Source organism: Schistocerca americana, chromosome X, assembly GCF_021461395.2.
Source record: "Schistocerca americana isolate TAMUIC-IGC-003095 chromosome X, iqSchAmer2.1, whole genome shotgun sequence".
Lineage (NCBI taxonomy): Eukaryota > Metazoa > Arthropoda > Insecta > Orthoptera > Acrididae > Schistocerca > Schistocerca americana.
In genome coordinates this window covers 141867702-141895621 of record NC_060130.1, presented here as the reverse complement: position 1 = coordinate 141895621, position 27920 = coordinate 141867702, and the positions used below count along the sequence as shown (strand labels likewise).

Here is a 27920-nt window from a genome sequence, read left to right as displayed (position 1 = left end):
AGACCTGTTGCATCTTCTAAGTGTTCTGCCAATAAAATGCAGTCTTTGGTTCGCCTTCTCCACAACATTTTCTATGCATTTAAGTCATTCATAAATGTAGTTCCTAGGTATTTAGTTGAATTTACTGGCTTAAGATTTGACTGATTTATCATGTAACTGCGGTTTAAAGTATTCCTTTTAGCATTCATGTGGATGACCCCACACTTTTCATTACTTAGGGTGAGTTGTCAATTTCCATAAAATACAGATTTCTTTTCTAAATTGCTTTGCAATGCGTTTTGATCTTCTGATGAATTTTCTAGATGATAAATGACAGCATCATCTACAAACAACCTAAGACGGCTGCTCAGATTGTCTCCTAAATTGTTTATGCAGATAAGGAACAGCAAAGGGCCTATAACACTACCCTGGGGAATGCCAGAAATCACTTCCATTTTAATCCATGACTTTCCGTCAATTATTACAAATCCAGTCCCATAACTCAGACAATATTCCATAAGCCCGCAATTAGACTACAAGCCACTTCTGAGTTACAGTGTCAAAAGCCTTCTGGAAATCTAGAAATACAGAATCAATTTGACATACCTTCTCAATAGCACTCAACACTTTATGTGAGTTAAGCGCTAATTGTGTTTCACAAGAATGTTTTCTAAATCCATGTTGACTGCTAGGTGGTAGCTTTAAATCGGCCGCGGTCCATTAGTACATGTCGGACCCTCGTGTCGCCACTGTCAGGGATCACAGACTGAGCGCCACCACAAGGCAGGTCTTGAGAGACTGACTAGCACTCGCCCCAGTTGTACGGACGACGTAGCTAGCGACTACACTGACGAAGCCTCGCTCCTTTGCCGAGCAGATAGTTAGAATAGCCTTCAGCTATGACCTAGCAAGGCGCCATTAGTAACATTGCATGTATCTAAAGAGTCTCACTTGTATCGCCACAATCTCCAGATGTACCAAAAGGATGGATTAAAGTTAAGTATTCCAGAAGATACGTACTTTTCTTTATAGCATTCATTACGTATCCTGTTTCAGACCTCACGCCATCCTGCTTTAGCTTAGCGCGTGCCTTTCGGCTTCCTCTCATTGTGTCTAGGCTGTCTTGTCTAGACACAACACATACAAAGCACTGGAACAGAAGAGTGACTTTCCTAGTAATATATGAAATTTACCTTCAAAAGGTCAGATTCACTGCTGTTAGTACTCCACTATCGATACTAATGATTATTGGAGTTGTTTGCACCAAGAAAAGGTCCACCAAAGGAGACAGCAATAGTTGCCTATGATCTTCAACACAATCTCTTTGATTGTAAACACTGTCATCAGTTAACACAGAAATAATCTCTGAACCACACTACCTAGACCTATGCTTCCATGAGGAAGTTAGTCACAATCTGAATTCAAAAGCATTCAGATTCACAACTAAGTCTTAAGATGGCGTGTCACCAGCAGTGAAGCAAAGACAACCCTGAAAGAGTCCCATCAAAAGTAGATATCAAGGGTCGTTGAAAGGCACCATGAAGCTAGCTGCTTATTCCTGGGACCGATTATACTCCTCTTATTTCATGTAAGTTAGATCCTTTAGGGGAGAACACGGTAATAAAGGCTGTAATAGATGGAGAAGCTGAAGGAAAGAGACCACTGGGACAGCCGAGAATGAGATGGAAGGATAATACTATGGGAGTCATGCAAATACTGGGTCTGGGAGATGAAGGAAGATGCAAATGACAGGAAAGTGTCAGCTGTGGTTTGTGTGGCCAGTGTAACAACAACAAAATGCATTTCGAAAGCAGAGGGCTATGCAGAAAAATTACCTGACTTGTACTTTTTAGAGTTCAAGAACAAAAAGTCTTGTTTATATTTGATTCACTCTCATACTGCTACCACATCTACAAAATCACTAATGTAATAAAATATCATGTGCTTGCTCTAAATAAATGATTTTTCCCCCATTTTTATTTGAAATTGTTTTCAGTAAACTAAGTTGCTGCTGTTATTATAGCTTCTCACCTAAAAGACAAATACAAAACATAAAATTGTTAGAATGCATCTCTCTAGAAAAGTTTCACAATATTTGAAAGATTTTATAGAAAATCATTTAGCAAGAGCAGTTTACTATCTTATATGTGATTACTACTCTCTTCCATGTGATAAGAGAGGAACTCCTCATGGCACTGAAGAACATAAAATGTGTACAGCTTGTGTAGTTGACAGTTTCAGCCATATCTAAAACTTTTTACATTGCCACAAGCCATGCCAAATGTGTAGTAGAGATTCTTTTAAAAGTGAGCGTATTTCATCAATATGGAGGGACAATGTCTTACTACTCCTGTGGCAATCCCTCCTGACAGTATGTATTGAAATAAACAAACTTCATTTCAACAGAAATGCACTGTGTCATTAACATTTCTATACAAAAATAGAAATAATGATGACTGAAGGCATTAATTTCACTTTCATCTTTAATCAAAGACAAGGTCAAGTACCTTGGACAGCTGAAAAAGTCGAAAGATACGTAATTCCTAATCTTTCTTCTATAACCAAAAGCAACTATTACTCACCATATTACACCCAAACAGAACCAGATCTGAATCTTCTGTTATCACAACCTGAGCGATATTTTTTAAGTTCAGATATGCTAATTGTGCATCTGCTTCATAAGGAGCAACAATACAGTCCACATTCTTGGCCCTACATTCACGCATAAGGTCAACTGCCATATTGTGTGTTATATCAATACTACGACGCAAATAATTCCTTGCTTCTTCTGTTCTACCCGCTCTAAGTAGTTCTGCTGCCCGAGCACGGCTCTGTTGTCGTGATCTGCAAACAGTCACAATGAAATTGTGTTTAATGAAAATACATACTGGAAAGAAAATTAAAAATAATTTAGAAAGCCTTCCCCTGGTTAACTAGTCTTACTAGGATAAATAGTTCTCTGTAATATTACTCCATCAAATTCTTACCAAAATTCAAGCTTTCATCAATTTTCTCGATTATTTTTGCCAGGAAAGCTGCTGATAGTTACAGAGACAATGGAACAGGTATTTTTCCACAGTTCCTAAAGCATACACGAATTATGCCTTTACTGAAGAAAGATAACGCAGAAAGTATTGAATACTACAGACCAGTTTCACTACTGCCTTCTTTCTGAATCTATTATGAAGGACAGACTAATGAGTTACATGTAAAATACAATCTGTTTAACAAACACACAGTTTGGTTTTCGAAATGGGAGGAGTACAATATTGACAGTTACTGAGTTCACAAAAGTGGTACTTGAATCTCTTGACAGGGATGACTGTTTCAGGCATATTCTTAAACATGTTGAAGATATACTGCTAAGCAAGCTACGAGGGCATGCTGAAAAGTAATGCCTATGAATTTTTTATGCAGAAATTCAAAGCTTTTTAAATGAAACAAATGTTATTAACATTCTACATCTTAAATTCTTCATGGCTGCATACTTGCAACCCTCTGCCACACGAGGGCTCTGAATTACAGTGCATATCGTGGCGATGTGTAATGTAATTATGTCAATGCATGACAAAAAGCGTTCTGTAATGTAGTTTAGAATTCAAAGAGTTAATCCACTTACGGAGCACCCTCTCTTCCAGCACAACAATGCCAGACTACACACAAGCACTGCGACATCTGTAACAACCTGACGCCTTGATAACTGTCATCGATCATCCTCCATACAGTCCCGATTTGACCCCATCTGAATATCATCTTTTTTCAAAACTTAAGGAACACCTCTGCGGACTTCACTTTGATAGTGATGAAATGGTGCAAGCAGAGATTAAGCTGTGGTTTTGTCAGCAAAGTAAAACATCTACAGTGACAGTACCACCAAACTGATTTCTCACTGGGAGCAAAGCATTCATTGCCAGGATGACTACGCTGAGAAATAAGTATGTAGACATGAATGGTAAAGATGCAAAATGTTAATAATATTTGTCTTATTTAAAAAGTATTGAGAGTTTTCACATAAGAAATTTGGAGGCACTACCTTTCAGCACGCCCTTGCAAGAAGTGTTAGGTTGTAAATGCAGGTCTGGGTCCCTGCATACTACACTCATGGATGCGCTTTGTGGGCCAGGTACAGCCCCTGCTTTACCTCAGAAGGTTTGCTGTCATCAGAAGATAAGGTAGACTGTTTACCGCCAAGCCTCCTGCAGCCACCACAATCTTCACTGCAATGTTTACCACCACACCTAAGGGAACCACCACAGCATCTGGGGGCGCAATACATGTCAATACATGGTGTGTAGGCCGTGGTTAACAGCCCTGCATCACAGGTACGTTTTTGTGTCCATGTAGTCACTTTTACATGTGACACCGCACCTGTATTCTTCCACTGATGCGTACTTAGGGTGCTGCTCAGCCCCTAGACAGTGAGTTTTTGATTCACACTTCAGCCCTACCATCAGCTACCTACACTTCAGACCACAATGCCTGCCACTGCCCCTACTCGTCAGACAGACAGTCTCTTGCCTTTGACAGGATCATCAGCTGCTGGACATCTGTCAGTTAATCCCGAAACCCGGACCTGCGTCTCAATGACCCACCAGTTTACAGCTGTGTGATACAGTGCCACTGATAATCTTCGGCACCTCCCGGCTCTTCACCACTACTGACAATTGTGGACTTATTCATAGTGGGCATCCAGTATACACAGTTACGAAGGACTTTTAAGTTGTACTCAAGTGTGGACTTCCGTCCTGTAAAGTTTTACTGAGATATCATCAGAGTTAATAACCAGAGATCTGTGATTGCGACACGAGAGTTGAATCACTTACCAATCACACCACTCAGTCAACAATATAACATAGGTTTAAGAGGAATAGCAAACAAGAGCTTCCAGTTTTACCTGGAAAACAGGGTGCAAAAGGTAGAGATAGCCCACACATCTGCTTATGACACATTTTTAGGAAAACATTCTAACATGAGAAACAGATAAACATAGGTGTTCCTCAGGGTAGTATATTGGGTCCAGTTCTGTTCTTAATATTAAGGATGGCCAGAAACAGTCTGAAAAGCTTGTAAGGTTGTTGCAGGGGAGGCTGTGCTGAGAATTAATCGATAAGAAAAAAATTCAATCTGCTGCACTGTTTCCATGTTGTTTTGCATTGAAGATAGTCAATCAGCCATCACGTGTGCAAATTCAAGCAGCCCATGACAGAGTGTCGCCAAACTACTTCTTCCTTTGGTTTCCTCAACTCAAACAAAAATAGCTTTTTCTCACCAAGTTTAAATTCATCACTTCCGAAAAAGGCACATTTTAACTGGTAATGAGTGTTTGAATAATTGCAACTCACGGACCCACAGATGTTTGTGCATTAGCACATTTCAGCATGTGCAAGTGTTGAATTTGCATGTGCAATGACCTGATTGCCTAACTTCAATGATAAACAACTTGAATTTTTTTCTTAACAATTATTTCTCAGAAAAAACTCCCCTGCCACACCCTTACAAGCTCTTTGGACTGTTTCTGATGACCCTGTATATTAATGACTTTTCGGACAGCAACATCATAGTCATTGGTAAAACACCAGAGTCCCTATTAGAAAAAGCAAATGAAACCCTCAAGGGTGGGCAGTATGTAACAAACTGACACTGAACATAAAGAAATCTAACAGTATGCACTTCAGCATAGAGAGATAAAACAACTCTGTCACATTAGGCACAAATGATACAAATGTAGATCATGTAACAAGTTTTTAGGGATGAATATTGATCATCAGTTAACGTGGAATGAGCACACAAAGATATTGGCAAAAAGAATGTCATCAGCATGTCATGCTCTTAGGATTTTATCATCAGTTTGTACCAAGCAGTGTCTTGTAGCAACATGCTATTCCTACATACACTCAGTTCTTAGCTGTGGGATTCTTTTCTGGGGATCAAAGACATGAAACATGGACACAATTTTTAAACTGCAGATAAGAGCCATACGAATAATAACTAGTAGTTGGGCTCATTGTAAAGAGCTGCTCAGAAAACTGAGCCTCCTTGCTGCACCAAGTGAGTACATCTACCCATGTCTGGTGCATATTAGGGATAATATTGCTATGTATTCCACTAATAGTTCTACACATAATCATCGAACAGGAGGCTGTATGGACTTACAGTGACCAAAGAAAAACAACAAAAAAATTCAATACAGCATTTTCTATCAGGGAATAAAACTGTGCAACAAATTTTCCAAAGAAATGAAGAACTTTTTACCAAAATACATCTGTTTAAAAAGGCAGCTAACATTCTTCATAACTAATGCATATTACACAATTAAAGATCACTCGGAGGACAAAGAGTAGTGGGTAATAATGAAAAGGGGTTATCTACAACACAATGTCACATTTCAATACACAATTATAGTTTGCCAGTTTTGTAAAAAGTTATGTGTCAGGATCTTAAGTGCATGGTAGTAATGCCTTACTAATGCAGTTTTTTTCAGGTGGAAAGAGGGAGAACAGGAGGTAAACACAGAGCATACTTGAATGATCACGGTCAGAAATTAGTTGTCCAGACGGGCTGGAGTTACTCCAAAGGGCATAGCAGCATCTTCACGGCACAGCATTCACCGGCGGGTGTCCTTATTGTGTACAGCAATGAAGAGCAAAACTATGTTTTTATATTATTAACCGTCAAGAAGATACACGTGTGTAAATCAAGGAATATTGTATAATAATGCCCGCAAGATCTGGGCATTCACAGTGGGTGGGATTACTGGTTGTTGTGAGTTCTTAGATATACGGCTGCCAAGGAGGGGAAGAGTTTCAGTGTGCACTACGTACACATATCAGATGCCACGAAGAGCACAGTGTGCAACCAACTGCAGGTGGTGGCTCACATCGGCACTAATGATGTGTGCTGCTTTGGATCGGAAGAGATTCTCTCCAGTTTCGGATGGCTAGACGACCTGCTAAGGACTGCTAGTCCAGCTTGTGAGATGAAGGCAGAGCTCACTATCTGTAGCATTGTTGACAGGATCTGTGGTGTTGTCCAAAGAGTGTAATCCCTTGCTAAAGTTGGCACCTCGTGACAAAAACAAGGTAAGGACAATCGCTGTCAGATGCAGCCACGAATGAGGAGTCAAAGACAACACGCCCTCAAGAGGTTCTGTATGCTGCCACTGCTGGAAATCTACTTGCGTCAGAATGCAGTGCTGATTGCCCCACTCTTTGATAGCCCACTTGGATAGCAGCATCCTCACAGTAGTTCAGATCCAGGAGTGAGCTACTGTCATTAGTCAGAACTGTGTACCAAAGTTAATAGTTAAATGCAGTGTGATATTTTAATGTCATTCAATACTACTCAAAGTAGGGAACAGTTATCACTGTGTTTTGTGAATATAATATATGTATATAGTCCCTCATGCAGACATGAATGCCTTTCAAGCGAAGTATTCTGTATTAAAAAGCTTTACTGAAACTGAACTACTATTTATTATATGTTTTAGCTTCCACTCGACCTCCTCCAGAAGTCAAACCTATTGAGATGATGTCTAGGCATGCTATGATTTATATAACAGCGGCAACAAATATGTTCTCACATGTTTTAAAGTGCGTTTTCTCATTCGCCATATATAACCACAGCAACGAGTAGTGCTGAATAGACTTCCACTCCCACCTGCCTCTGTGGACATACTTGATGTACCATCAGTCGCAGTGGCAATAATAATTTGTGTTCTTGTATCTAATATAAAGTGTTTAATCGTGTCTACGCCCCCACATGAACTATCCCTAAACAAAGTTGTTAAGTTTCAGGTGCAACAGATTGAATGACTGCTGCTCAATGCTTGACAGATGATGACCTTACTGTCATAACAAGTAGAATCACAGCCAATTACTGAACCCAAGTTTCACCAGTTTAACGGCAAGGAAGTAGACTGGTTAGAATGGCGTGCTGAACTGGAAGCCCACTTCTGTCTATACAACATTAAAGGTTCGGCACACAATGCATTTTTTTCTGTCCACTGTCAGAGTCGACATCTATCGTCTATGTTCCAAATTGTTTCCCGACTCCTGTCCGGAAGACGTTGATTGCAAAGAAGAACTTGTTCAAAAAATTGATGAGCATTATAAGGCATAGATTCGTGTCACTGAGTTAGATTTAAATCTTTTCATCTTAAAAAGCACCCTGAACAGTCGTTCAAATGGTGGACTGCTAAGCTCAAAGGGTTAACAAGACATTACAGATTCAATATAGGGCTCATTCAACATAAAAGTAGAGGTAAAACCTTTTGGTCACACGGTACACTTCAGAATAAAGGGAGGAAGTCTTGTCCTCTATTCATGACAGAAAAGCTTGTCCTTGTCACGAAGTAAAATGTTTCAAGTGTGGTCAGCAAGGTCATATCCAGACCATCTGTTTACAACACTGCCAGGCACGGTGACAGTCTAATACGAAGCCACGGAGTGGTTATTGGCACGTGAATGTTGTCACAGCCGAAGCAGTACAGCAGGCACAAATTAAGTCTCGCTTTTCTGCTTTGTGGAAACCTTCTGCTACCGCCTACAGTCAGAAGAACAAACATTTTTCCAATGAAGAGTGGCTTACAAGACAGTTAAATTTCCATTTCCCTAATCAATAAAGATACCTATGATATGATCGGTAGCCCACAGTTAGAACTGCCTATTTCTGGTAATAACGGACACAAAATACCAGTGCTAGGCATGTGCAGTTTCCCACCAATTTCTCATGACATTACTAAGTGTGTTTCATTCCATGTACTATGTTCTAGAAACAGTGTTAACATTTTTGGTTTCGAGTTGTTTGATTTGTTCAACCTGTGCATACAAGACAACGTGTTACAACTCAGTGAGTCAGTGCTTCATACTCATGTTTCCGACTTGCGAAAACAGTAAAATGATCTTTTTGAACCAAGATTACGAAGGGCTAAAAATTTTGAGGTGCACATTACTGTTAAAGACAACATGTAATCACAATCTTATCGTGCTAGACCTGTCCCCCATGCTATACATGATCAGATTGCAAAGGAACTGCAATGATGGACACATTCAGATGAGACAACCAGTGCCTGTAAGCCAGTAGACAACCCCCCCCCCCCTCCCCCCCACCCAGCACGCACCAGGTAATTCCTAAACAGCAATCAAGAGGTTTATGTCTGTGTACTGATTTCAAATCCATGGTGAATTCACAAACTGTCAAGAACTCTTTTTCCTCTCCCATGACTGGAGGAATTAATGGACAGGTGAGACAGGGCAGATTCTTTTTGAAGACTGATTTATGCAAGGCATATTTACAGTTACTGCTTGACAAGCAGTCCAAGCAAAAATTTTGTTATCAATACTCATCTGGGTTTGTTCCACTTACAAAGACTATCATTCAGAAATGCTTCACCTTTTGCTATTTTTCACCATTTCCTGGAACAATTAACAGCTAATGCCCCTTTATGTACAAACTGTCTGGATGATATAGGTTTCACAGACCATACACCTGTTGAATATTTGGCAAATCTGGAGTGTTTATTCCAAGTGCTCGCTGAGTCTGGCTTAAAGTGTAATAAGGAAAAGTTCTCCTTTTTCCACAAAGAACTTGAATTTTAGGGCATGTCATAAATAAACATCCTACTCATTCATACTTGACCACGATTAAAGATTTGCCGGCACCTAGCAACATCACGGAGCTACAGGCTATCATGGGGATAATAACATATTACGTTAAGTTTGTTGTAAACAGTGCGCATACTGCTGCTCCGTTGAATCAGCTGTGCTGGAAAGATATTCCTTTTGCATGGTCCCAAGAATGTCAGGACGCATTTCAGCACTTAAAGGACACTTTGTTAAGTCGTCGTCGTCATCATTGTCGTCCAGTTCATTTTGATCCAGCTAAACCTTTTGTATTAGCTGGGGATGCATTTTCTTACAGGACTAGAGTTGTGCTCTCCCATAGAATTGGTCCATCTAATAGGTCCATTGCATTTGCCTAAAAAACTTTCAACAAGGTGCAGTACAATTATAATAAGCAACAAAATATGCAAGCAAAATTTAAAAAAAATGCAATGTCTGAAAGATTGATGATGTTTTACTGAAGCTTGAAACTTAGCATGGACTTCAGTGTGAGACACTTTTTAATAGTTTCCACAACAAAACCCTGTCTTGAAATCTGGAAGAAAATCCAAAGTTGTGTAAGTTAAGAGTTTAGGGGCACTCAACAGCTAGGTTGCAAATACTAAAACACAATGATGCTCACTCACTCCCTACTCACTTGTGCTGACCCAGAGAATCACTTCATCTCACATGTCATCAGGCAACGGAGAAATGGCGAAACATGCTATACATGGGATTAAAACATAAAATGACAAAGGAGTTAAAATAACAGTACAGAGAAATATGACTGGCTAACCACTTACAAAACATAAGGGTGAGCCAGTCACCCGGTTAACATGTCAAGAACATCTCCCTAAGATCCTAGAAAACAAGTTGGACATATCACAAAACCTTAAAACTCTTATCAGCCAACAGTCTTGCTGAAGTGGTACCACCGGTTCCCATCAGATCACTGAAATTAAGCACTGCTGCGATTGGCTGACACTTGGACTGGTGACTGTCCAGCGGGGTGCACTCAGCCCTTGTGAGGCCAATTGAGGTTTTACTTGATGGGGAAGTAGCAGCTCCAATCACAAGAACTGACAACGGCTGGGAGAGCGGTGTGCTCACCACATGCTACTACATATCTGCATCCACCGACACCTGTGGGCTGAGAATGACATGGCAGTTGGTCAGTAGCCCTGGGCCTTCAAAAACTGTTCAGATGGAGTTCAGTTTAGTTTAAAATTCTAACCACAGTCATTTGAATGTCACTTACAACAGACGGCAGGTCTGTCAGCAAATATGCCACTGCCCTCTGGTCTGGAGTTAAAACACAGTCTAATAAAATGTACCACACAGCGATCTACATGCCATAACACCACACGTTGGAGTGTCCTCTCACAGGAGCAAGAAGCCATGTGTTGTAGGGCTGTGGGAAGACAAGTGAGGAGTACCTTAGCCCACCTGCGTGCCTGGAAGCAGGTACACCACATCTACATTGTGGACTTTACTAAACACAGTCTGTCACTTCCAGCCAGTTCTCTTCCCATCAATGGATACTCTGTACCTCTACAGCAAAGTGATATCATGGAAGGGGCTGGAACACTGAACTGAGGATTATGCCATGCCTCCTTAGCTGCTATATCTGCCCTTTCATTCCCTGCAAACCTATATGCCATAGCACCCAGCAGGAAGACACCTCCTTCCCATCTTTGTAAGTGGAGAAGAGCGTCCTGAATATCCTGAACTACTTTATCAGCTGGATACAAGCATTGCAGAAACTGAAGAGTACTCACAGAGTCAGAAGAGATGAGAAATTTTGCAGGCACAACACATCTCACACATTCGAGCACCCTCAAGATCACAGATAATTCTGCATCAAAGACTGTGAAATCTGCAGGCAACAGGATCTTGAGGACATGATCAGGAAAAACAACAGAGCAGAAAACAGAGTGCCCCAATTTAAACCCCTCCATGAATACAGCTACATAGTTGCAGTGATAATTTAAAATGTCAGAAAATAAGGTTTTAAAAATATAAGCATGAGAGTAATCTCTCCTGTACTGCACTAAATCTAAAACTACTCTGGGCCCCTGCAGAAACCAGGTTGGCAGTCGGTTAAAACTCCAGAATTGAGCCAGTACGTGCCCCATACCAATGATCTACATCACACACTTCACATGGATCTTCAATGGCCTGAGGATGACCCAGTAGCAGTACAGAAATTATGCCTCCATGTAGTGTCATACATCTTACTGATGTCAACGAAATATCCCTAGGCAATGCCATTTATTAAGGAAAGCCTGGTGAATTTCCACCTCTAGCAAGATCGGGCTACCGACAGTTTATCACCGTCTCCTGAAGCCACAGTGAGAGTGGCTAAGGAGTTGCCCGGTCTCTAACATGCAGGCTAGATGGCAGTTAACCATTCGTTCCAGCGCCTTTCCCGCAGAGATCATTAAGGCGATGCTCCGATAACAACTGGGACACATTCAGTCCTTTCCTAGCCACACGCCTTACATGGATTCCTCAACGGCACTCATCAGTCCACCAAGGGACAGGTTGTCTCCGAGAATGAGTGAAGGACTTCCTGAGGGCAAAGTCAGTGGCTTGGTAGATCACTTATGTGACGTGGTTCACCCACTCGTGGGCACTGTCGTGGCATTCAAACGCTGCCGGCTGGCTGAAGAGCATCCAGTTAGCTATGCCAATCATCCAGTGTGGCTGTTTCCTTTCTGGGAAAGCTTCATCCCATAGGTGAATCCAGAGTGGGAAGAGATCACTGGAATGAAGGTCATAGTGACTTATTAAACAGAGTCCACAAGGGCTGGAGAGCAGAAAGAGAAGTCAATGGCTGAGGATGACCCAGTAGTCGTACAGAAATTGAGCTGAGTTTGTGAGACAACCTGAGGCTCTCCATAACCTGACTCCAAGGGCAAGTAGAGGTTGAGCCCTACATTACATGATGGCCATTGAAGTCTCCCAGTAGGAGAAATAGGTGGGGGGAGTTGTTCTGTAAGATCTGTAAGAGCCTCAGAGTCTGTTGCATCCTGCACAGGTAAATACAGCAAGCAAACAGTGATCCTCTGGCATATGTGACTGGTTGGTTGGTTGGTTTAAAAGGGAGGGGGGGGGGGGGGGGGAGGAACCAAACTACAAGGTCATCAGTCCCTTGTTCCAAAGGAAACAATGCCACAAGGGTGAGAATAAGACAATGAGACTTGCAACACAAAACAGAATGAAAGGAAAAACCACATCAACGACTGAAGGGCAACAAACACTTAAACAGACAAAAGGGGACAAGAAAACTACAAAGACGCAAGAAACAGGTAGAAGAGGTTAAAACAAGAAAGCGGGTTACCATGGCTGGCTGACCATGAAGATAAAAAGGAAAAGCCAGCCACTCTGCAGCACATTAAAACCTCCACCCTGAAAGCACTAGGGTGGAGGACACACAGGGACAAAGGACATGTGCTAAAACTTAGAGCAAATGATAAAACTCACCCTCACAAATACAACATAAAACTAAAGCTGCTGTTGAGGCATTGTCACCCAACATCGAAGGTAGGGTGCTGTGAAAGTTAAAAGTCTGCCACAGAGCGGCTAAAAGTGGGCAGTCCAGCAAGAGATGGACGACAGTCATTCATGAGCCACAGCGACACTGAGGTGGGTCCTCGCGATGCAGGAGGTAACCATGTGTCAGCCACGTATAGCCAATGCGGAGCCAACAGAGAACCACAGAGGCCCTGTGAGAGGTGCACGGAGGTCTTCCACATATTCGTAGTTTCCTTAATGGCACGTAGCCTGTTGTGCTGGTTATGCCATTCCGTCTCCCAAAGCCGCAAAACCTTGCGGTGTAATACTGAACGAAGGTTAGTTTCAGAGAAGCCTATCTCCGTAAACGGTTTCCGCATAGCCTGTTTGGCCAGCCTGTCGGAAAGTTCATTGCCTGGCATTCCGATGTGACCTGGGGTCCAGACAAACACCACTGAACGGCTGGACTGTTCCAGGGAATAGGTGGACTCCTGGACGGTCACTACCAAAGGATGAGGAGGGTAGCACTGGTCGACAGCTTGTAGGCTGCCTCAACAGCAGCTTTAGCTTTACGTTGCATTTGTGAGGGTGAGTTTTAACATTTGCTCTAAGTTTCAGCACATGTCCTTTGTCCCTGTGTGTCTCTCACCCTAGGGCTTGGGTGGAGGTTTTAATGTGCTGCAGAGTGGCTGGCTTTTCCTTTTTATCCTCATGGTCAGGAGAAATGACTCACCTGGGCATTAACAGATGTGCTCAAGAGCACGAGATATGGCCGCCAGCTCTGCAGTGAAAACACTGCAGCCATCTGGTGAGGAGTGCTGTTCTGTATGTCCTCCATAAACAGAGGCAAAGCCAATGTGACCATGAGCCATGGAGCCACCGGTGTAAACCACTTCAGGGCCCCGGTACATGTCGAGAATCGAGAGGAAGTGACAGCGTAGAGTCGCAGGGTGAACTGAGTCCTTAGGGCCATGTGAAAGGTCCAGGCGAAGCCGCGGCCTAGGTGTACACCGTGGAGGTGTTCGTGAATGAACTTCAAGTATAGGTGGTAAAGGCGAGGACTCCAGTTTGGAGAGAAGGGATCACACATGAACTGTAATTGTAAGCCCCGACCTGGGCTGCCAATGAGGGAGATAAACCGCCATGGGCGGAGAAGAGGAGATGGTAATTCGGATGCGCTGGAGAACTACAAACATGTGCAACGTAACCGGAGAACAACTGCACACGCCTAACCTGCAATGGAGGGACTCTGGCTTCCACCAGGATGCTGGTCACCGGACTTGTCCTAGAAGTTCCTGTTGCTAGGCGAATGCCACAGTGATGCACTGGGTACAGTAAATTTAATGCTGAGGGTGCCACCAAACCATAAACCACATTCCCACAGTCAAGGTGGAATTGAACAAGGGCTCTGTAGAGCTGCAGCAGCATAGAGCGATCTGCACCAGAGTCGGTGTGCTCAGGCAGCGGAGGGCATTGAGGTGCTTCCAGCACTTCTGGTTAAGCTGACAAAGGTGAAGAAGCCAAGTCAATCGGGTGTCAAAAACCAGTCTTAAGAATCGATATGTCTCCACTACGATGAGTGGATCGTCGTTAAGGTAAAGTTCTGGTTCTGGATGAATGGTATGACACCAACAGAAGTGCATAACATACGACTTTGCGGCTGAAAACTGGAAACCATGGGCTAGAGCCCATGGCTCCACCTTGTGGATGGCTCCCTGTGGGTGCAGCTCAGCAACACCGGTACTGGTGGAGCAGTACAAAATGCAGAAGTCATCTGCATACAGAGAAGGTGAGATGGACGGCCCTACAGCTGCTGCTAGACCATTAACGGCCACTAAATATAGAGATACACTCAATACGGAGCCCTGCAGGACCCCATTCTCACGGATATGGGGGAACTATGGGAGGCACCAACTTGGACATGGAATGTAAGAAGCAACAGCAAATTGTGTATAAAAATCGGGAGTGGGCCTTGGAGACCCCACTTGTATACGGTGGCAAGGATATGATGTCGCCAAGTCATTTTTTGTAAATCAAAAAAGACAGCAACCAGGTGTTGGCATCAGGAAAAGGCTGTTTGGATGGCAGACTCGATGGATACTAGATTATTAGTGGTAGAGCGACCCTGGCGGAAGCTGCCCTGACATGGAGCCAGCAAGCCACGTGACTCCAGGGCCCAACCCAACCGCTGACACACCATACGTTCCAGCAGCTTACAAAGAACGTTGGTGATGCTGATGAGCCAATAGTTATCCACATCAAGTGGGTTTTTACTGGGTTTAAGCACCAGAATGATGGTGCTCTCCCACCATTGCGATGGAAAGACGCCGTCGCACCAGATCCAGTTGAAGATGATGAGGAGATGTCGCTTGTAGTCAGATGAGAAACATTTCATCATTTGACCGTGGATCCGATCTGGCCCAGGAGCTGTGTCGGGGCAATGTGCAAGGGCACTGAGGAACTCCCACTCTGTAAATGGGGCGTTATAGGGTTCACTGTGGCGTGTAGCGAACGAGAGGACTTCCCTTTCCATCTGCCGTTTGAGGGTACGAAAGGCCGAGGGATAGTTCTCCGATGCAGAGGCTTGAGCATAGAGCTCAGCGTAGTGCTCAGCAACTGCGTTTGCATTGGTAGATAACATGCCATTGATGTTAAAAGGAACACCTATTGAGGTCTGGTACCCAAAAAGACGTCTGATCTTCATCCAGACTTGGGAAGGTGACGTATGGCACCCAATGGTAGAGACGTATCCCTCCCAACACTCCTGCTTCTGTCTTTTGATAAACTGGCGAATGCGGGCACGGAGCCGCTTAAAGGCTATGAGGTGCTGCAGGGAAGGGTGCTGCTTATGCCGCTGTAGAGCTCGCCGATGCTCCTTAATTGCTTCAGCGACTTCCGGCTACCACCAAGGGACTGCCTTTTGCCGGGGATGCCATAAAGAGCGAGGGATTGCATTTTCTGCCGCAGTAACGACTGTTGTAGTCACCTGTTCAACCATCATGTCGATGTTACTGTGTGGGGGAGAGTCAACGGTGACCGCAGAGGTGAAAGTTTCCCAATCTGCCTTGTTTAAAGCCCATCTCGACAGGTGTCCATGAACCTGACACCGGGGCAGTGATAGGAAGATGGGGAAGTGGTCACTACCACACAGGTCATCATGTGCTCTCCAGTGGATAGACGGGAGAAGTCCTGGGCTGCAAATGGATAAATCAACGGCTGAGTAACTATTACAAGCCACACTAAGATGTGTGGTGGCCCCAGTATTTAAGAGGCAGAGGTTGAACTGAGACAGTAAAGTTTCGACATCCCTGCCTCGGCCAGCAAGCACGGTGCCACCCCACAAGGGGTTATGAGTGTTAAAACCTCTGAAAAGTAGGAAAGGTTTAGGGAGTTGAGCAATCAGTGCAGCTAATACATTCGGGGTTACTGCACCATCTGGAGGAAGATACGCATTGCAGACAGTTATTGGTTTCCTGGAGGGCAATGCAGAAAGCAGGTGTAAAGCTTAACAGTTGCCATAGCTCAGCCAGGCAGTGGAAGAAACCACCACAATTCCACTGGAGGATGATGTCATTGTGAGACTGACAAGGCATGGAACATTCAATGAGGCAGTTTACGCCCTAGGGTCACCTGCTGCCACCGACTTATTGCCCGAGCAGTCTATATCCATTGTGTCTGAGGGTCTGGCGAGATCTAGGTCCTCAGCGGATGCCAGAATGTCCACCTTATCCTCAGACACAGAGCTTGTAGGTAGCAGTGGTGTGGGTGCTACCGCAATTTCCTTGGTCTTAGGGGTCTTCTTTTTGGACTTTTCTCACTGCTCCTTGGGTTTCTCTGGCTGGGAGGGCTTCACTGACTCAGTCTCTGGGACTGAGGATGATCGTCGAGCCCTACAACCAGCTGCTTTTGGGCACTTCAGCCACTGGCGGGCGTCATCTTTCCCATTAGCAGAAACCTGGGAAGTCAGTGACTCAAGGGACCCCTTCCTGACGAGAGGAGCCGAAGAAGACTTACGCTTCTCCGGCTAGGGCAGTGCTCCCGAGGTAGGTGGTGCAAGAGCAGGGGAAGTGCCCCCTACCCCCCCCCCCCCACCCCCCCCACCACCGCAACCTTCAAGGAGGCAAATGTAGCCTTCTGGGTCTGAGAGCCAACTGGAATTCGTGGAACTGATGGGGCTACAACTGTTCTTGTAATGGTGGTGTATGGGGTGGTCATAGCCACAGGATGTAGTCACTCATATTTTCTCTTTAGCCTCAGTGTAGGTCAGTTGGTCCAGGGTCTTGTACTCCACGATTTTCCTCTCTTTCTTTAAAATCCTGCAGTCTGGCGAGCAAGGTGAATGATGCTCTCCGCAGTTGACACAGGTGGGAGGCGGGACACATGGATTATTGGGATGTGACAGACGTCCACAATCTCGACAGGGGACACTGGAAGTACAGCAGGAAGACAATGGGCCGAACTTCCAGCATTGCATCGAGGGAGGAATATATGGCATGACATCACAGCGGTAGACCATCACCTTGACTTTCTCGGGTAAGGTGTCACCCTTTACGGCCAAGATGAAGGCACTGGTGGCAACCTGATTATCCCTCAGACCCCAATGGACAATCCGCACAAAATGAACACCTCGCTGCTCTATATTGGCGTGGAGCTTGTCGTCAGACTGCAAAAGAAAGTCCCTGTGGAAGATAATACCCAGGACCATATTTAAGCTCTTATGTGGCGTGATGGTAACAGAAACATCCCCCAACTTGTTACAAGCAAGTAAACTCCGTGACTGGGCAGAGGATGTTGTTTTTATTAAGACTGACCAAGATTGCATTTTGGACAAGCACTCCACCTCCCCAAACTTGTCCTCTAAACGCTCTACAAAAAACTGTGGCTTCATCGAAACAAAGGAGTCCCCACCAGTTCTCGTACACACGAGGTACCGGGGTGAATAAGGTTTGCTGCCATTCTTAGCCTGGCGTTCCTCCCATGGTGTGGTTAGGGAGGGGAATTATTTAGGGTTGTACTTTCTTGCATTGTACTCAGACTTGGAATGCTTAGAGACTCCTGGTGTTTGATCACCAGCAAGTGATGACGTGGCATGCTTCATCGCGCGTCATCCACCCTGATGCCACCTACTCCGACCAGCGGCCTCCCCACGGGTGCCACCCAGCCGCAGCAAAGGCCACCTGGCAGGATGGCCATTGCTGGTAGTCCTGAGGCTCCAGAATGACAGGCATATACTCCTTGACATATGTGGGGAGTTAACTGCACAGGCATCAGCAGAGCTATCCTTGTGTTGTCAGGGGGCTACAACCAACAGGGTACATGGCGGCCCCACCACAACGGACTGGCTACTGTGCTGGATATGAGGTGCAAAGAAGTCCATGGTCATTGTCGGCGCAAAAAGCTACATTGCATAGTGCATGGTGGAAAATGCACCCAGGAAGGCATCCTCGTCCAAGAGATGGAGAATGAACTGGACTGCAGTGTGACGACGAGAAAGTGGGCTGAAGATCTCAAGGCAGACTGGACATGATGCACCATGTAAGGCGCGCCCTTCCCCAATTGGCTCACTCTTCGGGAAAATTTTGAAAAATGGTCAAACCCTACAGGGGACCATCACATAAAGGCCGAAACATGTGAGACTCGTTTTAGTCGCCTCTTATGACAGGGGGAGCATTTGTGAATTTTAACTGCAACTGCTTGCTAGTCAGTGGCCAGGGAGAGAGCAGAGGATCTCTCTCTCTCTCTCTCTCTCTCTCTCTCTCCCCCTCTCTCTTTCTCCCTCCCCCTCCCTCTCCCTCTCTCTCTCTTTCGGGCACAAAAACAACTGAGGTTATATGCACCCATGTCATAATCTCGAACATCAAGGAGTAAAAGAAATTAAAAGCAACTACACGTTAAGTCCAATCGCTGGAAGGAAAGAAACCTAAAGCCAAGTTAATTTTATCGATTGTTTGCAGTGTTTCTTCCATGACTGTACAACTTTTGTAATAGGACTTCCCCTTGGAGAAAGGTCCACAAAATATGTCACAGCAACAGCGGAGTTCCCAAACCAAAGGCCTTTGCCATATTGCTACAAATAAAAAGTAAAATGCATTACAAGGTTACCTGCTATGCGTCAAACGCATGGGCCGGATTTCAGAAGTACACACAGGGAGGTAGAAGAAACAAAGAGAGATCTCGAACACCAGAGCGGAGGAAGGGGAGGAGATGGAGAATGACGGGAGAAGGAAAAAGCAGATAAGGGACTGTTCCGAAGCCAGGCTACCAAAATTTCAGAACACATTGTGGTGTCACCGCCAGACACCACACTTGCTAGGTGGTAGCTTAAATCGGCCGCGGTCCATTTAGTACATGTCGGACCCGCGTGTCGCCACTGTGTGATCGCAGACCGAGCGCCACCACAAGGCAGGTCTCGAGATATGGACGAGCACTCGCCCCAGTTGTACGACGACTTTGCTAGCGACTACACTGACAAAGCCTTTCTCTCATTTGCCGAGACAGAGTTAGAATAGCCTTCAGCTAAGTCCATGGCTACGACCTAGCAAGGCGCCATTAGCCTTACATAGTTTGAAAGTTATCATATGAAATGTCTCATCAAGAATGCTGTATTAATAAAAGATAAGTATTCGAGGAGCTGCATACTTTTCTTATTAGAATTCACTACTTATCCTGTTCCAGACTTGACGCCAGTCGGCATGTGTGTACGCGTGCCTTTCGGCTCCCTTCTCAGTGTGGCGTAGCTAGCTTGTTACGCCACAACACACATTTCCGAAGGTACCCATGACATGTTCCCCCAAGGGAGAGGGAAAATGAATAGCAAGAGGGTAGACATGCACCACAGAAAGGGTGCTGCAAAGGCTGGGGCCCTGTGGTAGCCAAGCACTAACTCACCAAAGTGTTGAGCCCCCTGCAGGGCAGAGGAGAGATGCTTGTTATTGACAAACATAGCTTGGCCCTTTCCCCAGTCAGGTCATCCTTGCACTGAAGGGTATAGCCCCATAGTGCAGAGGCATCAGATGCTTTAAAATGTGTTTCCTGCGAACACAAGCACAGGGGGGCATTCCTGTACTAGGAATTTCATTTCCACAACATGTGTCCTGAACTCATTAATGTTCCACTACAATAACCATTTATCATGGGGGTAGCACTTTAACCCCGTCTCTCTGCCAGGGAGGGGAGCCCACAACGGGTGGAGGCTCAGTCTTGCAGCGAGATGAGTGCCCCACATTGACATCAAGGTCCATCAGCTCTGAAGATGCATCGTGAGAGATGTCAGAGAGCGTGATGTCAACATCACTGGAATGCTTACATCCCATCTCTGTCATCAGTTTACACTTGGCCTTCGATTTTTTCACCTGGGGAGGCTTTGGTGCCCCAACTGGTGCAGTGGTAGTGATAGCACTGGACACTGGACCAGACTGAACCTTTAAAGGGGTATGAATCTCTGCAACGTCAGCAATCACACAGCCTTTTCTGGTGTTCTGCTGTGAGGAGAGTGGGAGGTATATGCTTCAAAGTAACAGCAGCAGCAGCACAAGTGCATTGACAACTGCAGGTAGTAGTGCTGATAGATACAAGCAACCTTCGTTTGTATAGCAGCATTGGCTTTCTTAACAGACTTCAATCTACCCTCGATATGCCGGAAAAATTATACGTTTAAAGCCAGCAGCAGGCATAAAACATCATCCGAAATTGTACTGAATGCTTTCTCAGCAAATTATTTTGAAAAATTATTTCATGAGCCTACTTGAAGCATAAATGGTTGCGAAAGCATACTTGACCTCTTAACAACAAATAATCCTGGACAAATAGTGAGTATTGTGACAAATCCGGGGATTAGCAACCATATGGTAGTTGCTGCTAGGCTGAATACCGTAACACATACAACCATCAAAAAGAAATGCAAAGTATATCTATTTAAAAAAGCTGATAAAAATGCTCTTAATGCCTTTTAAAAGACAGTCTTGATTCCTTCCAATCTGATCATGTAAGCGTAGAAAAGATGTGGAATGATTTCAAAGAGATAGTATCAACGGCAGATGAGAGATATATACCACATAAATTAATAAGTGATGGTATTGAGCTCCCATGGTACACAAAAGAGATCAGATCGCTGTTGCAGAAGCAACAAAAAAAGCACGCCAAATTTAAAAGAACACAAAATCCCCAAAATTGGCAAAGTTTTACACAAGTTCGAAATATAGTGTGCGCTTCAATACGAGATGCTTTTAATAATCTCCATAATGAAACTCTGTCTTGTAATCTGGCAGAAAACCCAGAGATTCTGGTCATACATAAAGCACACCAGTGACAAGATGCAATCAATACCTTAACTGTGCGATAACAACGGTGAAGTCACTGATGACAGTGCCATTACAGCAGAGTTATTAAACACGGTTTTCCGAAACTCCTTCACCAAAGAAGATGAAGTAAATATTCCTGAATTCGAATCAAGAACAACTGCCAAGATGAGAAACACAGAAGCAGATATCCTCGGTGTAGCAAAGCAGCTTAAATCACTTAATAAAGGCAAGGCCTCCAATCCAGACTGTGTACTACCCAGGTTCCTTTCAGAGTATGCTGATACAATAGCTGCATATTTGGTAATTATATACAACCGCTCGCTCACAGGAAGATCCGTACCTAAAGACTTGAATATTGCTCAAGTCACACCAGTACCCAAAAAGGGAAGTAGGAGTAATCTGCTGAATTACAGACCCATATCACTAACGTTGATTTGCAGCAGGGTTTTGGAACACATTCTGTGTTCACACATTATGAAGTACCATCAAAGAAAACAATTTATTGACACATAGGCAGCACGGATTCAGAAAATATCGTACTTGTGAAACACAACTAGCTCTGTATACTTATGAAGTAAGGAATGCTTTCGACAAGGAATGTGAAATTGATTCCATTTTTTTAGATTTCCAGAAGGCATTCAACACCGTTCCTCACAAGATCTTCTAATCAAACTGCGTACCTACGGAATATTGCCTCAACTGTGCGACTGGAGTCACGATTTCCTGTCAGAAATGTCACAGTTCATAGTAACAGACGGAAAGTCATCGAGTAAAACAGAAGTAATATCCGATGTTCCCCAAGGAAGTGTTATAGACCCTCTACTGTTACTGATCTATATTAGTGACATAGGAGACAATCTGACTAACCGTCTTAGGTTGTTTGCAGATGATGCTGTCATTTACCATCCTGTAAAGTCATCTGATGACCAAACAAATTGCAAAATGATTTAGATAAGATATCTGAATGTGCCAAAATGGCAATTGACCCCGAATAAAGAAAAGTGTGAAGTTATTCACATGAGTACTAAAAGAAATCCACTAAATTTCAATTACGCAATAAGTCACACAAATCTGAAACTGTAAATTCAACCAAATACTTAGGGATTACAATTACAAAGAACCTAAATTGGATCAATCACATAGATAATGTTATGGGTAGAGCAAACCAAAGACTGTAATTCACTGGAAGAACACTCAGAAAGTGCAACATGTCTACTAAAGAGATGGCTTACACCACACTTGTCCGCCCTATTCTGGAGTATTGCTGTGTGGTGTGGGATCCGTTTCAGGTGGGACTGACAGATGACATCAAAAAAGTTCAAAGAAGAGCAGCTTGTTTTGTATTATCGCGAAATAGGGGAGATAGTGCTACAGACATGATACATGAATTGGAGTGCCAATCATTAAAACAAAGGCGTTTTTCGTTGTGATGGGATCTTCTCATGAAATTTCAATCACCAGTTTTCTCCTCTGATTGCGAAAACATTCTGTTGGCACCCACCTACATAGGGAGAAATGATCATCACAATAAAATAAGAGATATCAGGGCTCACATAGAAAATTTTGAGTGCTTGTTTTCCCTGCCCGCCGTTCGAGAATGGAGAGCTAGAAAGACAGCTTGAAGGTGGTTCACTGAACCCACTGCCAGGTACTTTGTTGTGAATAGCAGAGTAATCACGCAGATGTAGATGACGAGCTGAAACAAATGATGTAATGAACATGGGGGCCAGCATGATCTTGTGTATCTTTCTGGTCTTACCATACAGTATGTGTTTGGTCATACAGTTTTAAGCTCTTGAATCTTTCGTTCAAGATATGTGCTGCAGTTCCTACTACAGACAGAGTAATCCTCAGATTAATTTACACACGTCAAAGGAGATGAATAAACGACGACTCTGCAGGCAACATTACCACATTAGACACAGGTGGCTTCTCCCTTACACCCTAAAATGGTGTGCCTAAAGCACTGGCATTTAAAACAACACATTGGTTAGGGACATAATGCTGCACACTTAAGCGAAGAAAACATTCCTTGACGTCCTCTGGGAGTTTTGTGCTACTGAATGTAAGGATGTAGGAGTCAGATTTTACCAGGTCCCCATCCATCCTCGTCACGATATTATGCACATCGACTATCCCTTCTCAAGCCAACTCTTCATTCAGTTCTTCTTTGGAAATGTCCACTAGAGTCCCACACGTCACAAGACCTTTACTGTAGTTCAAGGTTGTGTGGTGCTCAGTTTCAGTGGTATATCACCTAAGGATTTTTGCCTTCTGCAGGTTTGTCACTTGTTCAGGTCTACAGGTTTTGACCATCAGTGTCCCACTGTGCAACCGCTTGACAGATTTTAATGTACCTGTGATGGCCTCTAAACCCTTCTGAATGTGCAAAAAGGAAACTTTTTCAAAGCTTCCCTCTTTTCTTCTAATTATCAAAAACACATTCTGAGCTACAGCATGCATTCTGCTACTAAAAACTGAACCAACCTGAACAAATCCAGTATCTGCAGGACTCACCACACAATGTCTTCTGAACGACTGAGTGTTAGTACCAGCCTGTGGCCCACCTATTCTACTGGAAGGAAGAGGAGAAAATTTTGATGGTTCCAACTCAGTCCCACAAGCAGCCAGCGAAATAAAACTCCACCCAGACAGAGCCCCGTGTGCCTCAGTAAGCCCTACACTACTCAGGTATGGCATGTTGCTGAGAGGTTGTCCACTAACAACTGTTCCACCTCAACAGCCATGCATATCATCAGCATGAAGCACATCTTGGGATTGAGAGTGTTCATGATCCCAGTGCACAAGCCAAGAGTCGTTTCCTATGCCACACCATGTACCACCGCTGCACCGCACAGTGGTCGCTGAAGCATGCCCAGAGCTTACTGTGACCGGAGGCTGGTGGTACTTACCAGTCCCCGGCTCAGGAATCCTGGGATCACCCAATCAATACCCAGCAAAGGAATGCAAAGCCCTTGGGGGCGAAATCCAAAGAGGTCAATCCATATGAAGTGGTCCAGTGATGGTTGCTTGACCATTTTTAAATATTTAAATTTTTTATTTGTGATTGCCCTATATTTGAGAAGTTCAAAACAATTGTTTAAAATAATTTATCTTACACCTTTACTGGATGGTGGCCATTTTTATTTGTAGGCGCGCGACGATTTTTCTGTCTGGAGACATTAGCGAAAATTTGAATCTCTCTCCACTGGGTTAAGTTACAACATTGCAATTGACATGATTGTTTTTAGAAAAGTGTCCTCTACAACATTGTCTATTACGCAAAATACCCTAAATTCAAAAATAACCAGTCAAAATGACCTCCAAAGTTTGGTATCCAAATTTTCAAAAATCTGCTTTTAGGCCCAAAAATAACAAACAAGGAGTGATTTATGAGAGTATAATTTTTCCTATAGTTAGATATTGTACACTACTAGCCTCATACAGAGCAAATACACTTACAAATGTTTCCTTAATTTTTTATGAATTTTTAACATTTAAAAATTTTCATTTTTTGTAAAGTTTGGGGTTAGTTATCTCAGGTGGGACTGAATATAAAAATATGATTTTTGCACAGTTTGTACACCTATATGACAGCAATATACTGTAAAAATTTCAACATTGATATCTATCAACAAAGATATGAATTTTTGAAAATGAGGAGATAACCCACATTACTCTACAACTGATCTTATGGCTGTTGCCTATTCATGTGTGATATTGGCAGGATATAATCAATTATTATTGAAGTAAGGTACTGAATTATATACAAAAGTGGAAACATCACTGAAATTAACATTTATATTATTTTGACATACTTAAAATAAATATTTTCAATTAACATCCTTCGAGATTTGACTGTTCCTAAACCTGGTGGTGAATGTTAAGAACACTTATTTCTTGAGACAGCTTCTGTGATATAGAATAAGACCCCCCAGTTGCTGTGGTAAGTTCAAGCACTGAAGGTTTCCTTAAAACATTTTCATTGGTATCCAAACTTTGTCACTAGTAGATTTCTTGAATGATGTTCTTGGGCCAGTAGGGTGATAAAAATGCACAAAAACCTTATTGTTTCCCAAACTTATTATTATTATTGGACCACTTCATCTGGATTGACCCAAAGAGGTTCTGGTCAAACATAAAGTATTTATTGGACCACTTCATTTGGATTGTCCCAAAGAGGTACTGGTCAAACATAAAATAAACCAGAGGCAAGATACAATTGATACCTTCCCAGTGGTTAGCACACTGGACTCGAGTTTAGGAAGACGATGGGTCAAACACGTGTCCGGCCATCCTGATTTAGGGTCCCCGTGATTCCCCAAAATAGCTTCAGGAAAATACTGGGATGGTACCTTTGAAAGGGCGTGACTGATTCCTTTCCCATCCTTTCCTAAGCTGATAGGATCAGTGACCTTGCTGTTTGGTCCCCTCCCACAAATCAACCAACCAAACTTCACAGAACAACACCAATGGTAATGTCACTAATGACAGTGCCAGTAGAGTGGAGTTACTAAATACGGTTTTCCGAAATGCCTTCACCAAACAAGACAAAATAAATATTATAGAATTTGAATCCAGAACAATTGCCCACACGAGAAACTTCCAAGTAGATGGCCGTGGTGTAGCAAAGCAGCTTAAATCTCTGAATTAAGGCAAGTCTTCCAATCTAGATTGTATACCAATTATGTTTCTTTCAGCATATGGTGACACACTAGCTACATACTTAGCACTCATACCAAACCATTCACTCACTGAAAGATCTGTAACTAAAAACTGTGAAGTTTCACTTGTCAAACCAATACTCAAGAAAGGAAATAGATGTAATCCGCTGAATTGCAGACCAATATCACAAACATCAATTTGCAGCAGGATTTTAGAACATATGAGGTCTGATCAAAAAATTACAGAAAATCCGTAATTTCCGTAATGTTGGAGGAAAATGCAGTTGACATCGCTGCACACGCCTGTGTTTAATGTGTAACTGCCAGAAGTTTCATAGTTGTATGTCTGTTAGTTGTTCAGTGCTGTATTGAATAGAATGTTGTGTCACACAGTTTGTGAATTCTGAAATGGCAGATTTAGAGGAACAATGCATCTGCATTAAATTTTGCATGAAACTCATGAAAATCTTCACAGAGACACACCAAATGATGCAGAAAGCCTACAGCGATGAGTGCGTAAGTTGTACTTGTTGCTAAGTATGGTTCACACAGTTTAAAAATGACCATAAGGAAGTTAAAGCTGACCCTCATTCAGGACCCCCACTGACATCTACTGACGATGCTCATGTCAGGAACATCAATGAACTTGTGGTGTGCCAACTGAAGACTGACTGAGAGATTACAGAAGAATATAACATTTCAGTTGGATCATGTCTTGAAATCCTGACACAGCATCTACATCTACATCCATACTCCGCAAGCCACCTGACGGTATGTGACGGAGGGTACCTTGAGTACCTCTATCGGTTCTACCTTCTATTCCAGTCTCGTATTGTTCGTGGAAAGAAGTATTGTCGGTATGCTTCTGTGTGGGCTCTAATCTCTCTGATTTTATCCTCATGGTCTCTTTGCAAGATATACGTAGGAGGGAGCAATATACTGCTTGACTCTTCGGCGAACGTATGTTCTCGAAACTTCAACAAAAGCCTGTACCGAGCTACTGAGCGTCTCTCCTGCAGAGTCTTCCACTGGAGTTTATCTATCATCCCTGTAATGCTTTCGCGATTACTAAATGATCCTGTAACGAAGCGCGCTGCTCTCCGTTGGATCTTCTCTATCTCTTCTATCAACCCTATCTGGTACGGATCCCACACTGCTGAGCAGTATTCAAGCAGCAGGCGAACAAGCGTACTGTAACCTACTTCATTTGTTTTCGGATTGCATTTCCTTAGGATTCTTCCAATGAATCTCAGTCTGGCAACTGCTTTACCGACGATCAACTTTATATGATCATTCCATTTTAAATCACTCCTAACGCGTACTCCCGGATAATTTATGGAATTAACTGCTTCCAGTTGCTGACCTGCTATATTGTACCTAAATGATAAGGGATCTATCTTTCTATGTATTCGCAGCACATTACACTTGTCTACATTGAGATTCAATTGCCATTCCCTGCACCATGCGTCAATTCGCTGCAGATCCTCCTGCATTTCAGTACAATTTTCCATTGTTACAACCTCTCGATATACCACAGCATCATCCGCAAAAAGCCTCAGTGAACTTCCGATGTCATCCACAAGGTCATTTATGTATATTGTGAATAGCAACGGACCTATGACACTCCCCTGCGGCACACCTGAAATCCCTCTTACCCCGGAAGACTTCTCGCCATTGAGAATGACATGCTGCGTTCTGTTATCTAGGAACTCTTCAATCCAATCACACAATTGGTCTGATAGTCCATATGCTATTACTTTGTTCATTAAACAACTGTGGGGAACTGTATCGAACGCCTTGCGGAAGTCAAGAAACACGGCATCTACCTGGGAACCTGTTTCTATGGCCCTCTGAGTCTCGTG

The 27920-nt window shown here is 43.4% G+C and overlaps 1 protein-coding gene across 2 annotated transcripts in view; it reads right to left on the bottom strand.

Annotated features, from left to right (window-relative positions):
- The window catches only part of LOC124555309 (exonuclease 1), a 149478-nt gene that overhangs the window by 106353 nt on the left and 15205 nt on the right, over positions 1 to 27920 (bottom strand). For both annotated transcript variants that reach the window (XM_047129183.1, XM_047129184.1), the window contains one exon: positions 2562 to 2823. In XM_047129183.1, the coding sequence (XP_046985139.1) occupies positions 2562 to 2823 (262 nt within the window). The remainder of the gene's footprint in view (positions 1 to 2561; positions 2824 to 27920) is intronic.